This window comes from Hemibagrus wyckioides, linkage group LG08 (assembly GCF_019097595.1).
Source record: "Hemibagrus wyckioides isolate EC202008001 linkage group LG08, SWU_Hwy_1.0, whole genome shotgun sequence".
Classification (NCBI taxonomy): domain Eukaryota; kingdom Metazoa; phylum Chordata; class Actinopteri; order Siluriformes; family Bagridae; genus Hemibagrus; species Hemibagrus wyckioides.
This window is the reverse complement of record NC_080717.1, coordinates 27,565,743-27,583,811: the sequence shown is the minus strand read 5'-3', so window position 1 is coordinate 27,583,811 and position 18,069 is coordinate 27,565,743. Positions and strand designations below refer to the sequence as shown.

General features: G+C 40.3%; 1 protein-coding gene across 2 annotated transcripts; it reads left to right on the top strand.

Moving 5' to 3' along the window:
- Window positions 1-1,522: 1,522 nt before the first annotated feature.
- On the top strand, window positions 1,523-17,081 carry tcp11l1 (t-complex 11, testis-specific-like 1). Of its 2 annotated transcripts, none has more exons than XM_058397525.1 (10): window positions 1,523-1,711; window positions 6,888-7,095; window positions 7,892-8,024; window positions 8,106-8,226; window positions 9,548-9,768; window positions 10,839-10,975; window positions 12,154-12,329; window positions 13,124-13,305; window positions 13,424-13,596; window positions 15,088-17,081. In XM_058397525.1, exons 2-10 carry the CDS (start codon window positions 6,939-6,941, stop codon window positions 15,303-15,305), a joined length of 1,518 nt encoding a protein of 505 aa, XP_058253508.1. In that variant the 5' UTR covers window positions 1,523-1,711; window positions 6,888-6,938; the 3' UTR covers window positions 15,306-17,081. The 2 variants fall into 2 exon arrangements, with proteins under 2 accessions (XP_058253508.1, XP_058253507.1); XM_058397524.1 differs by having other exon boundaries at window positions 1,524-1,711; window positions 6,891-7,095.
- Window positions 17,082-18,069: the final 988 nt, after the last annotated feature.

Below are 18,069 nucleotides of genomic sequence, written 5' to 3'. Positions count from 1 at the left end.
ATGTTGGAACAGGAAGGCGTCATCCCCAAAGCTGGAAGCATGAAATTGTCCAAAATGTCTTGGTATGAAGCTGAAGCATTAAGAGTTCCTTTCACTGGAACTAAGGGGCCGAGCCCAACCCCTGAGCTCAATAACTTGAAGAGGTGTCCCAAAACTTTTGGCAACATAGTGTATTTTTGCTGATTGACTATACAAATAAATTATGAACGAGACGCTAAATGTGCTGCCATTATATTTCTTCATTAGGACAAAAAATATATATTTACAGCAATTCAGTATTAATATAATAATGTTATACTGTTTTTACATTTTTTTGTTATATATTGTTATACATCCTGATACTGGTCCACGAGGTCACAAACTAAGAATATAATCGGTCTAAAACTCTGTTAGGGAAGTAAAACATTACAAAAAGCACAAGATACTATCCTCTAGTTTACAGAGAGGTGAGAGGATAGGTTTAATAACTTGGAGATCCGACAAATTCAGTTTACATCCTAATATATGAACAAATGACCAACAGAAAGAAATCCGAGCAGTGTGTCCAACATGGCCATGCACAAGGCCGTTTTGTCTGTTCATTAATAAAGCAATAAAGGATGTCATGTCCTAATGGAACCAATTTATAAGCCATCTTTCATCCTCTGAAAAATAAAAAATCATACTGTACACTGACCCTGAGCTTGACCAGGATAAAACAGTTTCTGTAGAGGATTTAAGGAATGGTTATGATTCAAGGTAAAATTATGTTATAGTTTTCTGTCGGCTGAATCTGGCAGAAGAGAGACCACACAGACAAATGCCATTTAGTGTCTATTTTTACTGATGACTAAACATAGATTCACAGGCTCCATGACATGACCCAGTTTAAGTGCTGAGCTGGAGAAGGAGAAGTCCAGACACTCCGTCTCTAGTCTCTAATCTACTTTGTGTGGTCTTGATCAATATGGGTTGAGAAAATTGTTGGAAATAAAAACCTATCCCTGTCTTCTATGTCCTACTGATTCTACAGTTTCTACCAGGAAACCTATTTTTTTGAACCTATTATTAGCACGTTACTAAAGTATTCAACGTGACAAATTAATTAAAGCCATTTATTATTCGATTAAAAACTACGCTAGATTATACAATACGTGTTCATACGTTTGTTTACAAAGCCCTCAAATCTCCGTTTAGAAAAATAACCGTTGAATTTAAAATAAGGGGGTGGGAGTTGGAGTTGCATTGCATTGTGGGAAATGTAGTTTCCCGTCATGTCTCGTGCGCATACGAGTCAGCTATGTTGCAACGTTAAAGAACTCCAATCGGTTACAGTGCGGTTATACTTCCGTAAATAGACGCCTCGAAGTTTTTCCCTAATCGCATTCGGTGTAATCCCGCCTCCCTGCGCTATGATTGGTGCAAACTATCCGGAGTCCTTTGTTTTGATTGGCTAATACAACATAACAACCGTAAACTGTCAAATTAACGTACTGTTTGCGAGTTTAAACCTGAACTACTGGTCAAGCCCAGGACAGGAGGCGGGGTTTGTCGGAATACGGATAGGAAAGGTTTATTTGGCCATCAGATTCATCGAGAATCCAAGCAAACGTTTCGTAGGTGGTTTGGCAGTGAGCTAGAGACTTTATTTTTATCCTACAAGTGGCAGAACGCGACCTTCTGCTTCTAAGTACAGCGTTGACGCCTTTGGCTTGTTTATCGAAAAAGTCAGGTAAGGTTGTTTGTTCTTAAATGCGCGTTGCCTTGCTTGCTTGTTTTTGTTTTTTTTGAATGAATGAATCACATGACCTTAGCTAATGTAGAGGCGAAAAACAGCGGAGCTAAATTTAAGAACAAAAGCCTCAGTTTGTCATTATCTGCGTAGATAGCCAAGCAATGCTAAGTTAAGAAGCTAGGTTTAAAAAGGGTAACGTCCGACATGGGAGACTGATGTGCATGTAGTGCACTTGTGTAGGGATTAGGAGCTGTTCATTCGTGCCCTAAATAGTGCACTAGTGTAGGGTAGTGGTAGGGATTTAGGATTGAGCCAGTGTCATGTCAGTGTCATATCAGTGCAAACTAATTAGGTGGAGGGGCATGAAAAGACCACTTATCTATCCTGTATTTACATTCACATTGTCTAAATATACACACACCGACAGCTTCACGATTTTCCTGCCACGAGAAAGCTGTAAATAACCTACTGAAAGCGTATATAGATCATTTACACCTACAGTGCAGCTGAAAAGTTTATGATTTCCTTTACAATGTTTCGTATTCCTGCATATATCTGACCTGAATAAGATAAGATCTTCATCAAGAGACCATGGTTTAACAAATGAAGCAAATAACCATTGTAGTTTTTATGTTTATTTATTAAGCAAACTTATCCAACGCAAATGGGAAAAGGTATGTGAAGCTCGAAGAGTAGGAGTTAATTTAAATGAAGTCAGGTGTTTCAATCAAGGGCGTGGCCATGAGGCTCACCTATGAGTCAAGATTTAATAAACTTGGGACTTAACTGTCAAATGTCATGCCATGCTTCGATCAAATAAGGGACCTAAAAAGTTGTCAATGCTCACTGGGCTTGAAAAAGTTCTAAAAACCTTTGTAAAGAGTTTGGTTTCCAGCAAAAAAAATGCTCCAAGGCCATGAAAATATATGACCGCAAGTCACAGAGAACCCCAGGGTAACATCTGAGAACCTACAGACAACTTTATCTTTGGATGTTGTCAGTGTTTATGGGTCCACTCTAAGGAAAACACTGAACAGGTGTGGTATGTATGGCAGGTGTCCACAACTCCCCATAAATGGATGTTACTGCCCGTCTGTTCAAGCTGAGGTGGATAAGCCAAATGCCTATTGGAATCCAAAATATTGGTTTAATTTTCGTTATGTTTTGAAGCAAAACTGAACACTGCATTTCTACATAAGATCCCCACTGCAACCGTGAAGCATGGGGGTGGCCCCGTCATGGTTTGGGGCTGCTTTACTGCTCCGGGTCCAGGACGGCTCACCATTATTGAGGGACCTATGATTCCTAGATTGTAGCAGCAGATTCTACATTAGAGTGTCGGGGTATCTGTGCATGAGCTAAAGATATACTGTATGTGGGTCACCAACAACACTGAGTGGAAGCAGGTTTGTAAAGAGGAATGGGTCAAAAACCTGTTGTGCAAAGTTGATCACCAGCTAGTGGAAATCTTTAATGATATTTAATGTCGGTACATTTTACACAATAAATAAATGGGAAAGCAATATTTTTTGCATCATTTGTTGAACTGGGTTTTCTTTTTCTAGTTTCAGGATTCGGATGAAGATCTGTTCTCAGGTTGAATGTATATGTCGATTTGGTTTATTACTTGTTTTCTGTATTTTTACGGGTCTTGCTCTACAGTAGTAGATCGTCAGTGTTCTTTAGTGCGTTTTTGGTTGTAGATCTTCCTGAACGCTCTTCCCTTTTCCCCTCTTCGCTTTCCCTTCTCTTGAGTGAGAAAAATGTTTATTCAGTTGGTTGAAGGTGGACTTTGTTGCGTGACAGGAAGAAATATAAACCGTTGAAACTTCTCCATCAGTAAGAGTAATTTAAAAAGTAATATAATTTAATCTGCCACATGAATACGTCAGATACCCCATCGTCATCGTTTAAGGTGGACATGAGGTTATGAGAAATCCTGACAGTTAAAAAAAAACTTCGGTGCTCTCCATATGTAGTTAGTTTTCTAAGCTACTGTTAGCTACTGTGTGTAGATTTGTCATAGGGGCGGGAAGGCCGTATCTCAGACACTGCTAGCTGTCATCTAACTCTACAACATGCTGTCAGTCTGACTTCCTGTTTCAAAAGGAAATACTTTGTCATACAGAATCATATTGCCGCTCTCACTGGAACTGTAGCGTTACAAAATGAGTGTTTCGTTCATCATTAGTCGATTTAACATACAAATAACTTTAAAGATATGCAAAACATAATAAAAAACAACTGATTAGGTTGTTACTATAGAAATATGCATTAATTTGCAAAAGGTTCAGAACACTCATTTGTGTTTTGGATGTGCAAATCTTTTTAAAGAAACTCTTATGAGCTGCTGTAGACTGTGGAGGTGGTGCTTTGTGATCATGGGCAGGATCATTTAAATGCCAAACCACTCTGATTGTTTGAGATCTAATTTAGGAAAAAAAGACTTCCTTTCCCACACTCGTACCGTGCCATCGATAAGACGTCATGATGTTATGCATTTACTCAGTCCGTAATAAATTCCTTGCGGTATTGACAGATTTTAGCCCTCCTGTCTAACATCACGACAATGATACCGTGCTATGAGTCACATTTCCATCAGCTGTGCGTGACATTGACGTTAGCATGAATTAAACGAGCCTGAGGTCTGTTTTCCTGCACTTCTCCAACAACGAGTTAGTTAAACGCCACAAAAGGTTTGAGTAAACAGTAAAGCCCTTCCTTGCAGAGCAGAATACTGTCAGGTTGCCTGGTAACCTGTAGATTAAATATCCGTGCGGGGGAAAAGGACGTTAAACAGTCGTTTTCCTCTGAGCCTTTAGTCTGTTCTCGAACCCCAGCTTGCGACAGTTTAGGATCCCTGACAACAGCTGAGTGGCAGTAACGGGTAACAATACACTTAGTGTGCTGGGGGTTGTCCTGACAAGTCATTCAAGTGCTGGCCAGCTGGTTAGTCTTTACTGCCCTGACACTGCGAATTTGTAACTATTGTTTAACCAAGCATGTGGTCAGAACGGTTTGTGCGTTCAAATCTTAATCCCTACGGTTTACCTCCACGTTCATTACGTATAAGGTTAAAAAACTATACACGTGTACGATTGATCACCAGTTACCAGAAACGTTTCCTTTCGAGTTTGACGGCTTGCCATTATTTACCGGTGTATGATTCACAGACTGTTCCAGCAAATTGTACAGGAGAGTGTCAGGGTACCTGTCCATGAGCTGAAGCTTAACTGTATGTGGGTCATGCAGCAAGATAATGGCCCTGAACCCAAAAGGAAGTCTACAGAGAAATGGACAAAGCAGAAGAAGTGTAGCATTTTGGAATGACCAACAGAAATGTTGTGGAAGGACTGAAAAGAGCAGTTCATTAGGATCAGAATCATTGACTAAGGTTTATAGCTTCAGGGAGAGCATGAATAATATTAGAAATCTGTAGAAATGTGGGTGTGTTCTACGGCATAGCTGAGCAGAATATAATCCTGACTCAATTTTAAAAAAAAAGAGTTTAGACTAGAAATGACTTTTTTCCCCCAGCATCCACCTCCAGACCTGATTTGAAATGTACACAGGACAGCAGAGCAGAGATGTCAGCAATAATGACCACTGACACGGAACAAAAGTTGTTCAGAAGATAAAAAGGGACATAATGACAGAGTGGACAGACATGCTATTGAAGAGTATTCATATTGAATTTATTAAATTTGTTTGTCGTGATATGTCAGCTTTTCTGCGTTGGACATTTACCAGACTGTGACTAACAACATGATGTTGTGTTAATACCACAGGCAAGGACGTCCCTTAGTGTGCTAGGTTTTTTATGTTTTAGCTTTAAATAAATACATAAATAAATGAAATGTATTTATTGAATTTATTTATTATTAATATTAATTTTATTTATTTATTTTCATAAACTTTGTATTTTTTTATTAGTATTACTCAAAGTCTTGTGTAATGCCACATTTAAATTATTATTATTATTTTTGTTTACTAGAACTCTTTAAAACAAACCTCACAAGCCTCTCCACTCACGAAAAATAAACACCACAATAAACGACTTTGTCATTTTTTTTTGTTTGTCATTGTTTTCTAAAAATTCAGTTCATTTTGCTTGAATGTTCCTTTGTCATTAATTATAAAAAAATCTCCCTTTATTTTTCTTCATTTTGTTTTCTCATAATCCAGTAGAATTGCTTCTGTGCATTTTTCAGTGTTTACTCTAGATACAAATGTTTTTCCGTTATCTGAATGAGGTCAAATCAGCATGACGCACTCACGGGACAGTAAAAACAACAAAAGTCTGTTTAAACCTTTCCATGCAGCATAACGTAAAGAAAACTGATGAGCAGAAACACAGGAAACAATTTCTGTGGTCATACTGTAGAGTGACAATAAAGCAGATATACTATATTGCCAAAGGTTTTGGGACGGCTGCCTTCACATGCACATGAATGCAATATGGAGTTGTCTGCCCTTTACAGCTATAATGGCTTCAACTCTTCTGGGAAGGCTTAGGAGGTTTAGATTTAACAAGGTTTTTAAAAAGGTTTAGGAGTGCGTTTATGGGAATTTTTGACCATTCCTCTAGAAGCACATTTGTGAGGTCAGGCACTGATGTTGGACGAGAAGATCTGGCTCACAGTCTCCGCTCTAATTCATCCCAAAGGTGTTCTATGGGGTTGAGGTCAGGACTCTGTGCAGACCAGTGAAGTTCCTGCACACCAAACTCACTCATCCATGTCTTTATGGACCTTGCTTTGTGTACTGGTGTGCAGTCATTTTGGAACAGGAAGGGGTCATCCCCAAACTGTTCCCACAAAGTTGGGAGCAAGAAATTGTCCAAAACGTCCTGGTATGAAGCTGAAGCATTAAGAGTTCCTTTCACTGGAACTAAGGGGCCGAGTCCAACCCCTGAACTCACAGATTTTGAGGGGTGTCCCAAAACTTTTGCCAATATAGTGTATATTCATTATAATTTATTTTATTTATTTATTTTTTTACATTTTGTAAAGGATTAATTCTTTTGTCTGTATGTGTACTGGAAAGAAATGCACTGCTGAATACATTTTTGTTACTAGAGATTTTCTATGTTTTCTCTCCATCAAATCTTTTACATTTAAATGATACAACAACAAAGTTATGTTCATTTTTGTGTATGTGTCTACTCTATAAGCAGATCAGAGCTGATCCCGGCTTTGTCCAGATCACAGCTGGCTTGTGGAGGATGCCCAAAGAACCCAATGAGTCATCAAATGAAGAGGGAAAGAAGGTCGACGCTAAAGGGTCAGAAGATTCCACAGGCCGGGAAGATGCATCAGAAGAGCTGGTGCGGAAAAGAATCCGAACGAACACGCCGAGTCCTCACCGACAGACTCCTCCGTGTAAGACCAGTTTAGCGATTTCTCTACTTCTAACACACACTCTGTAACTGTGCTGTGCATGTCTCAAACCTCTGTTTAAGGTATCTTACACCATTAACACACATGTACCTGTTTATACACATCATATATCCATGAATATGTAACAATTTTTCCAAAAATGGAATCAACCTCATTTCAGCTCTCTGAGTTGCCCCAAGTGCTTGTTCATAAGCAGCTACAAATACATTGAAAGTCAACAGAGTCCTGATTCATTTATATCAGACTTTCAGCCATAAAGTAATTCATTTGTTTAATCTGATTAAAAATTTCTGATAAGTCGATTTTCATTCCACCGGCAGAATGGAACACCAGCGTACTAGGAAAAAGGGTTCAGTTAGTAAATAACTGGTAATGACTAAACCCTCTGCAGCCTTCAGCACCATCTGAGACCATGACATCATTTACAAATAATGTGAAAATTAGAAAGTGCTCTCTCCAACACCACGCAACACTGAGCAGCATCAACAGAGGAAACGTCTAAGCTATGAAGACATTACAGAACTGATTTCTAAAAGGATTGTTGGGTTTTTTTTTTCCATACTGTGTATAACTACGCTCAAAAATCCACCGTTCAGTTTCTCCCCCGATTACACAACCTCCTCAACTCACTTAAACCTGACAGAAAGTCTAAACATCTAATTTAAACACCAATATTGCACAAGCCTACACATTTATATTTCTCTACTGCTTACTGCACACAGAGATATTCCTTGTATATGCTGAATTCACCATATGAGGTGTGTGATTGCGTCCACAGCCAGCCCGTCCAAGTTCGTGTCCGTGGAGGAGCTGATGGAGACGGCTAAAGGCGTGACTAACATGGCGTTGGCTCACGAAATCGTAGTGAACGGTGGCTTTAAAATCAAACCCGCTGAACCTGCTGAGGGAAGGTAAAGTCCTTAATAAACTCAATCTTCCCCTAAATTTATTAATCAGAAAACTAAAAGAATTTCTGATCTTTTTTTCCACAGTTTAGAGAAACAAGTTAAGGAAATTGTTCACAAGGCATTCTGGGAGTGTCTTAAATCCCAGCTGAACGATGACCCGCCTGTCTATGAGCATGCTATCAAACTGGTTGGGGAAATTAAAGAGGTAAGACTGTCTAAATTATAGCGGCAACATGATTAGTTTTGCTAAGTTAAAAAATCTGTTAAAAAACACACGCTGGATATTCAAATGTTGGAGCACACCAAAATATACCTGGGGATACCTTAAGGACACCAAAATAGACCTGGGGATACCTTAAGGACACCAAAATAGACCTGGGGATACCTTAAGGACACCAAAATAGACCTGAGGACACCCTTAGGACACCAAAATAGACCTTGGGACACCTTAAGGACATCAAAATAGACCTGGGGAGACCATCAGGACACCAAAATAGACCTGGGGAGACCTTCAGGATACCAAAATAGACCTGGGGACACCTTCAGGACACCAAAATAGACCTGGGGACACCTTCAGGACACCAAAATAGACCTGGGGACACCTTCAGGACACCAAAATAGACCTGGGGACACCTTCAGGACACCAACATAGACCTGGGGACACCTTCAGGACACCAACATAGACCTGGGGACACCTTCAGGACACCAACATAGACCTGGGGACACCTTCAGGACACCAACATAGACCTGGGGACACCTTCAGGACACCAAAATAGACCTAGTTCCTGTTATCGCTTATGCTGTAGCAGCTACACAGCAATTCCCACACCAGTCTCTCTCTTTTTTTTCCTCTCCTGAAGTTAATAAAAAACAGCTTGATGTGTTCTTGATCATGAACCACAAAGCACAAACTCCTCCTTCCTAAAGACTTTCTCATATCGGAAAACTTACAAGAACATTTTTACCACCGGCTCCAACTGGTGAACATTAAATAAACATCTCTAACAGAAAACGTCACCATCTCAACATTTTTAACTGGTTTATTATTTAGCTTAGATTACGTAAAGCACCTTCTTGTACAAGCCCCTGTGCATGAGCTGCTGGTTATAGAAATGATAATGTATTAGAATGAGTGCACTATTTTAGAATTAATTAAATGGTAAAATAAGCAATACCTCCTGACCAATCAGACTTGAGAATTCAGCAGTGCTGTTATAATGTTAGCTAGCATTTCCATCACATTTCATCCATCATGGTAATTGTGATGACTTTTCCAAAAATGAGCCAAAATACACACAAATATTATACTTTTGTACAGGTGCTACAATTTTTTGTACATTTGAGAATAAATGCACACAAATGCATAAGCATACAAAGTAATAAATTGTTAATGACTGTCTAATATTTAATGCCAATTAGTCAAGTTATCTCAGAATATTTTTAATGTAACATCTGTAAATATCAAAATATTTAATTGTTGTTTCTGCACCTTGCCAATGCAATTCAGTTCTGATTGTCCTCTTTAGACGCTGCTGTCCTTCCTGATGCCGTACCAGACACGTCTGAAAGCACAGATCGAGGAGGCGCTGGACCTATCACTCATCCAGCAGCAGGCGGAGAACGGAGCACTGGACATCAGCAAAGTGGCTCAATTCATCATCAACACCATGGGCGCCTTCTGCGCACCATGTAGAGATGAAGAAGTCCGCAAGCTCCGGGACATCACAGACATCGTGCAACTTTTTAGGTGAGGGAAGGACCAGGGCTTTTCAGACTGCACTTAACAGTAGCCCAGGGTATTGTCGTGCCTCTGTGCTTAGACCTTGCTTTTAACCCATTTCACATCCGGGATTGTTAAACTCTGCTCTGAGAAAGGATTAGTGCACTTTTGCAGTGTTGAATCCACACTATGGTGCCAGATGTGTACAGTGTGAAACCATGCAGCGTTAGAATGTTACACCTAGATCCTTAGCAATCATTACATTTATGGAGTTTGGTAGACACCCACGACTTACATTTATCACATTTTATACAACTGAGCAATAGAGGGTTAAGGGCTTTGCTCAAGGGCCCAGTGATGGCAGTTTGTTGGACCTGGGATTCAGACTCACAACCTTCTGAGCAGTAGTCCAACACCTCAACCACTAAGCTACCACATCGCCTCATTATTATAGTGCAGTCAGAACCTGAACAGTGCCTCTGTGCCTCATATCACATGCTTTATACACTCGGAGAAACCCTGAGCATTGTGTAAACCATAGTTACAGCATTTAAGGGAGAAAGAAAAAATAATAATGTCATAAATTGAAGTGAAGTTTATTTTTTTTACACTTATGGTCAGAGATGATCTACTGACCACGTAAACACAAGTCTCTCCATGCTTAAAAGGAATTTGAGGTATGTGAATCATTGCTCTTGTATGTTTTCTTTCTTTTGTCTTTTCATCTTTGTTTTCTTGCCTTTGTGCATCTCAATAGGCTAAAAACTGCCAAAAAGTATTTACATGACGACTTTTTTTTTTAAATTCTCATTTCTGATTTGAAAAGCCGAGAGAGGAGCAGTTACTTAAAGCGTTCTACTCATAGTCGTCGATGCCACAAATGGCATTTATTTGTATGCAAATAAAAATGTTAAGCCAGGGTTCAGCAGTGTACAGTTTGAAATGTCATATTATGAAGAGCCAGGATTGATTTTTAAACCCGGGTGAAACGTCAAACAAAAAAAGTCAGGATTCTGTTTACACAGAGTTTACTAGGACTATTCAGGACTATACAATTTCCGTATTTGTAGAACGAATCAATGTTCTGTGTCTTGCAGGTCTATTTTTGCAGTGTTGGACAAAATGAAGATCGACATGGCCAACTTTGCTGTCAGCAGTCTCCGGCCGCACCTGCTGCAGCATTCAGTGGAGTACGAGAGGAACAAGTTTCAGGATTTTCTCAACAAACAGCCTTGTAAGAGACTTTTACTAATTTATACCAAATCAACAAAGTGTGGAGATTTATTGTACACATGCGACATACACTATATTGCCAAACGTTTTGGGACACCCCTCAAAATCATTGAATTCAGGGGTTGGGCTCAGCCCCTTAGTTCCAGTGAAAGGAACTCTTAATGCTTCAGCATACCAAAACATTTTGGACAGTTTCTTGCTCCTAACTTTGTGGGAACAGTTTGGGGATGACCCCTTCCTGTTCCAACATGACTACACACCAGTGACCAAAGCAAGGTCCATAAAGACATGGATGAGTGAGTTTGGTGTGGAGGAACTTCACTGGCCTGCACAGAGTCCTGACCTCAACCCCATAGAACACCTTTGGGATGAATTAGAGTGGAGACTGTGAGCCAGACCTTCTCGTCCAACATCAGTGCCTGACCTCACAAATGCGCTTCTAGAGGAATGGTCAAAAATTTCCATAAACACACTCCTAAACCTTGTGGAAAGCCTTCCCAGAAGAGTTGAAGCTGTTATAGCTGCAAAGGGCGGGGCAACTCCATATTATGTTCATGTGCATGTAAAGGCAGACGTCTCAAAACTTTTGGCAATATGTGGAATAGGGAAAGGGGAAATGTTTGGGAAAATAGCATGGACTTGCATAAACTATTGAACAAAATTCTAACCATCGATATGGTGCGGTTTGCAGTAAGGTGATATTTATTTAACGAGTCTCCAGTTTAAGAGCAACAGACAGAGGTAAAGCTGTAAATTCCAGCAACAGAGAAGTTTTTGATTTGAAGGTTCTTGGTAACATGACAAGCTTCATATTTTTTTGTTCTTGTTTGTATCTAGAGAGGATAAAAAGAAGCTGGGGAGGGAGGGATTTTTTATAGCTGCAATAACAGGAATGCGCTTAATTCAAAAAGATGTTCCACAGCGTTAAATGTAACTAGAAACAGACAAAAAAAAAACCCTGACACGTTCTTTGATATACAGAGTTCCAATCAACTTCAGGATGCTTCCAGTAACATGGATTTAAGCCACTACACCACTGATTAGTTTTCTTATAACCAAAAGCCCCATCTCCCTTCAGTAGTGTAGTATTCCTTATACATAATTAAATAATGATTTAAAAAAAACACCTTTTTTGAAACGTTTTGAACCCGATTCATAATTACGTACGCTTGTTTTCAGCTGCTCTGGACTTCACTCAGAAGTGGCTGCAGGAGTCGGCGGACTCGGTGGTCAGAGGTGCTGAAGGCGGCGCTACGAGCTCGCCCGTCTCCTCCTCACAGCTGCTGCTCCACGTGCACAACCATGCCTATTTACGACTGCTGCACTGGGAGCACGGCATAGACACATTCCCAGAGGTGGGCTAAGAGTCTTTGACATTTCGGTGTTTATCCTGGAGAATTGGGGTAACAGCATTAAGCTCACACACACACACACACACACACACACACACACTTATATACTGCTTTCACACATATGTGAGCTTTACTTCCATGCTCTCATTATCTCACTCCTTCCTTGCTATTCCGTTTGCCTGTCCTTCTGTCTGTCTCCTTTCTCTGTTCCCCACACATCTGCCCTTGTCTCTACTTCTTCATGTTTGTTTATCTGTCTATTTGTAGTCAATCTATCTGTCTTTCTATTTGTTTATCTGTCTGTCTGTACATATGTCTCTATCTTTTTTGACTGTTTACCTGTAAGTCTATATTTCTGTCTGTTTATCTATCTATCTATCTATCTATCTATCTATCTATCTATCTATCTATCTATCTATCTATCTATCTATCTGTCTGTCTGTTTATTTGTAAGTCTAGCTGTCTGTCTGTCTATTTGTCTGTCAATCCACCTGTCTGTCATTTTTGTCTTACCTTCCATTTCTGTCACTTTGTTTTTCCTATTCCGTCCATCTGTCTGTCTGACTCTACGTATCTATAAATTTATTTGTCTGTTTATCTTTTCATACCGTTCTCTCTGTTCCTCCCTTGCTTGTATCCTGTCTGCCTCCTTTTCACTGTTAATCTGGTTTTCTCTATCTACCTTTTCTACCTTTCCTTCTCGTCACTTTCTCTCAGACCTTTTCTCCTCTTCTCCCTCTTTCTTTTTGTCCTGTCTATTTTAGAATATAAAATATAACTCTCTCTCTCTCACGTAGACGGTGCTGATGGATCGTGGCAGGTTTCTGGAGATGCAGTTGGAGCTGGAGCGCTTGACGTTGGTGGCGTCTGTGCTGCTGATCGTGTATAACAGCGCGGGGGAGGCGATCTCCGGGCTGCCAGGGCTCATGGACACGCTGAAGAACACAGTCAGGATCCTGCTGGCTGACATGCACACACCGTAAGCATGACTCTGCACACTGGGGATCACATACGCTCTGCTTTTGTCCCTACACATGTACAAGAGCAATCACTCTCTCACTGTGTGTGTGTGTGTGTGTGTGTGTGTGTGTGTTCAGCTCTTTTAAAGCAGACGAGACGTTCACCGCCATTGGGGAGAAGTTGTGTTTGGAGCTGGGGGAATGTCTGACTCAGCATGGCTTCTCTCCTTTTCACCCAGACCGACAGAACACTCTGAAAGGCCAGATCGCAGCTGTCAAGTCCCAAGATAACCCCATCCGTAAACTCGTCGGTAATTACTTTATTCCTTTAGAATAACGTTTACGTTATATAACAGGGTTTCTATTGGCTTAGATGTAAGAAATCCTTCCTGGAAGTGTTAGTGAAGCTGGAAAAATTAAATTCTTCTTGTATTTTCTGGAATATACATGATTAGATTAGAAACTCCATCTCATTAATCACAACCAGTATATACATTCGTTCTGGTCCATTGTGGTGGCTGATACGAGGAAAAACAACATATCAAGGTACACTATATTGCCAAAAGTTTTGGGACACCCCTCCAGATCATTGAATTCAGGGGTTGGGCTTGGACCCTTAGTTCCAGTGAAAGAAACTCTTAATGCTTCAGCTTCATACCAAGACGTTTTGGACAATTTCTTGCTCCAAACTTTGTGGGAACAGTTTGGGGATGACCCCTTCCTGTTCCAACATGACTACACAACAGTGCACAAAGCAAGGTCCATAAAGACATGGATGAGTGAGTTTGGTGTGGATGAACTTGACTGGCCTGCACAGAGTCCTGACCTCAACCCCATAGAACACCTTTGGGATGAATTAGAGTGGAGACTGAGAGCCAGACCTTCTCGTCCAACATCAGTGTCTGACCTCACAAATGTGCTTCTAGAGGAACGGTCAAAAATTCCCATAAACACACTCCTAAACTTTGTGGAAAGCCTTCCCAGAAGAGTTGAAGCTGTTATAGCTGCAAAGGGCGGGACAACTCCATATTACATTCATGTGCAGGTAAAGGCAAACGTCCCAATTTTGACCTAGTTTGCAGTCTCCGCTCTAATTCATCTCATGTAATTGTTATACAATTATATACTTTATATTCATCATATATTTTTTAAAGAAAAATGTAACAAAAATATGACCACATCATATTTTCCAACTCTTGTTCATTGTACAAGCTACACTACTGTTCCAGACGTTTAGTCTACAGATGTTCAACATACAGTGCAGCAGAATCTTTGGTGCTGCTTAATATTTTGCTCGTAATCCATCTGATGGCTTAAACTGAATAAACTGAACTTAAAATAGACGAGGATCAGACATTTTAAAAGATTTAGATAATAATCATTGCCAGGTTGGTTGATGGACATTTGCACCTTCCCCCAGTAGCTGGTGGAGTAGTTAATTATACACCAGAGCTGCACCAGTGAACAGTGTGACCCAAATTACAGAGAAAAGCAGCAGCAATGTAGTACCAGTGGCCTGTTTTTTATTTTGAAATTATGTAAACGTTTTGCTTTTAATGCCTAGTTTTGACATGTACAATTATATTGGCCAAAGTAATATTAGCGCTTTGCAATTAGCATCAGTATGATATAATTTTTGTCTTGGGGGGCTTTACACTGTAAGGAGGCAACACTTTACATTAACCCGATTTTTATTTTGTAATCTCTGTAGGTGTGTATTGCAATTTAGAAATCACAAATTCTCAGATTCGTAGCCCCACAGTCGTCCTTTTCACACTCAGCTTTTCTGCTGTTCTGCACAGATTCTCGGATCCAGTCCTACCTCCTGGGCTTCTTGGAACCGGGTCCTAACAGGAGCCTGCCGGCTGTTCCCGGAGGTCTGGTTCCTATCAGTAAAGAACTGGAGGAAATCGGGATCAGACTGAGCCACCTGGTGAACTTCAACAAGCTTGTCTACTCGCCATTCTATCAGAAACTCCTACAGGACGTGGTTCAGGCCGAGGGAAGCTCGGCCACTTAGGCAACATCGAACAAAATGGACGACGAGAACGAACCGGGCAGCCTTCCGTAGGGTCCTAGGAACGACTGGGTTAATGGATTTGCCGATTTTTTCTCCCCCAAAGCTCACCTGCTGTCAACGCTAGCAAAGGATTTATACCACTGATTATATTCATGTACCATGTATTTCTTGCCATTATCTTATCAGGGATCATTCAGTTGACTAAAGAATTGGTATTGGGGAAAAAAATGTATACAAACTTATTTTTCATTTTCAGTCGAGTATAGTCGAACAGACTTGTGAATTTTTCGATATAGGAAAGCAAGCATGAAGCATGATGCTGTTGCTAAGCAACTGGGAATAAGCTAGCTATTAACCGAGGATACCGGCTCAGCTAGCTAGGATGTACCCGAAAAGGACAGCGTCAGACTACAGGCTGAATATCGTCTCTGGATTCTATCATGTCGAGAAAAACCTCAACCTTGAAATTCCTAGCTACCGGGTCATTTTGGACTTCTTGGAAATCTGACTAAACCTGGCTTTTCAGAAGTCTTCTACACTTTAAAGAGCCACTGAGATAAAATGCTGCCATGGATTATTACATAGAGGACATGAGATATTAAGTTGAGGGCTCCAGACCTGTTGCAGCCAAACGATTGAGAGAGAAATCGGTTCAATTAGACCAAGGCAATTGTGGGAAACTAATAACACAGATGAATATGGTTAAATATTACACTGTAATCTGGGAACCGTCTAGACTCTCTGGTGTTGTCATCTTGTGCAGTTTCTCCAAAACTTGAGCTCCAGAGTATATTCATTCGTGGGCAGTAAGTCGCCCAGTTCATGACCAGGATTTTGGTATCTCATGACCCTCAGTAATAATTTGTGGCTTATTACAAAACAGCAGCTTCTGCTAAAACAATCTATCTGGGTTGTTTACTAAGACCCCTCCCCCCACACACACATACACACCCCTTTGTCGATGAAGTACTGTAAATGTGATTTCTTCATAACTTCCCTGTACAACCGTACATTATTATATTTTTAATCAAACTCACCCACATTACATCCTGGTGTATAAACCGAGAAATCTGCCTTTCTTTTCTTTCTTTTTTATTGTTATAATGATTATAATTATAATGTGTGTGATGGTGTACAGAAACTGACTGGTGCCTTACTCAGTGGAGGGCTGGCCTCGGTTAAATGTGTCCTGCTCTCATACCCTGTTTAGTTTAGTTTTTCTTTTGTGTGTGTGTGTGTGTGTGCTGGTTGTAATCGTTCCACATTTCCGGAAAAAGGAGACCCTGAGTAGTCTTTTTAAACCGCTTCATTTTTTTTCTAGAGAACATTTTTACGCATGTTTTACACAGAGGTCATGTTCACATTGCTCTTTGTGTCTCTGTCCCACACTGTTACAATGCAGTATTTAAAGCGAGAGAAGAGAAAGAATTCTTCTTTCAACAACTTTAACTATATAAAACGGACTTTGACACACGTGAACAACTGACCCGTTGCTCTGCGATGTATATTCTCGGTCTCACTGGAGTCATTAGGATCCAGTAGTGTTTAAGACGGGGCCAAGACATTAAAGGCGATGGTGTATTTAACTGTTCCTGTAGCATTATATTTACCAAACTGTGTGTTCATGAGACACGTTTTGCAACAGACACCGAGTCTATTCGCAGTTACATGCTGTATAGGTGTTTCTGCTTATCATCACTGTGTACCATAAACGTGTCAGAATTTCACCTTATCTTTAACCCAACAGCTTTCCTTAATAAACTGGACTGCAACCAAGCTTGTGTGTCGCTGCTTTCTTACTCTACAATACAAGCAGGAGCATTCTTCATGCTGTTATTTAAAGCTTCTGTAGCATCAGTACAACGTAATACCTGATGTGGTAGCTTAGTGGTTAAGGTGTTGGATCAGAAGGTTGTGACTTTGAATTCCAGGTCCACCAAGCTGCCACCCCTGGGCCCCTGAGCAAGGCCCTTAACCCTCAATTGTATGATAAAATGTAAGTTGCTCTGGATAAGGCTGAATGCCAGAAATGTAAATATATCCATATCCATTTACAGTTAAGCTGATGAACAGCCATGAAAAGGAAAGCCAGCAGCTATAAACAGTAGTTCCTATTCCCTTTTTGAAATTAATAATAGAAAACAAAAGCTGATTGCTACAGAAAATGCAAGGTCCTCCACCTTTAGACTTCTAAAGTTATTCTAACTGTTATGAAGCAATGACCTTGGGGATTCCTTCCATGAACAGCCTCACTATATCAATCACTGTTAAATAACAGCACCTGTTTATTCTTATTAACTGTTTTTATTGCTTGTACTTTTTAAAGTTTGAGGACAGTAATTTTTCTGAGACAGGCAAAAGGGGGCTAGGGGGTAAGAAAGTGGTTTATATCTGCTATAACGTATTTTCCACAACATTAAACAGAACTGTAAACGGATAAAAATTGAAGTATGATGTCGTGACATTACGTCACCCAGTCATTAATTATTTTCCTGTAAAAGGAGTTGTTATGGGTTGGGTTTTCGTTCTATACTTACCATAAGGTGGCAGGATAGGCATAATATTGCCAAAAGTTTTGGGACACCCCTCCAAACCATTGAATTCAGGTGTTGTTTTTCAGGGCTTGGGCTCACCCCCTTAGTTCCAGTGAAAGGAACTCTTAATGCTTCAGCTTCATACCAAGACATTTTGGACAATTTCATGCTTCCAACTTTGTGGGAACAGTTTGGGGATGACCCCTTCCTGTTCCAACATGACTGCACAC

Bases quoted from the DNA above. Each gene is read 5' to 3' on its own strand.
- tcp11l1 (XM_058397525.1), top strand. From the start codon at position 6,939: ATGCCCAAAGAACCCAATGAGTCATCAAATGAAGAGGGAAAGAAGGTC. The intron at 7,096-7,891 runs GTAAGACCAGTT...TTGCGTCCACAG, and splicing joins TCACCGACAGACTCCTCCGT to CCAGCCCGTCCAAGTTCGTG. The intron at 12,330-13,123 runs GTGGGCTAAGAG...TCTCTCACGTAG, and splicing joins GCATAGACACATTCCCAGAG to ACGGTGCTGATGGATCGTGG.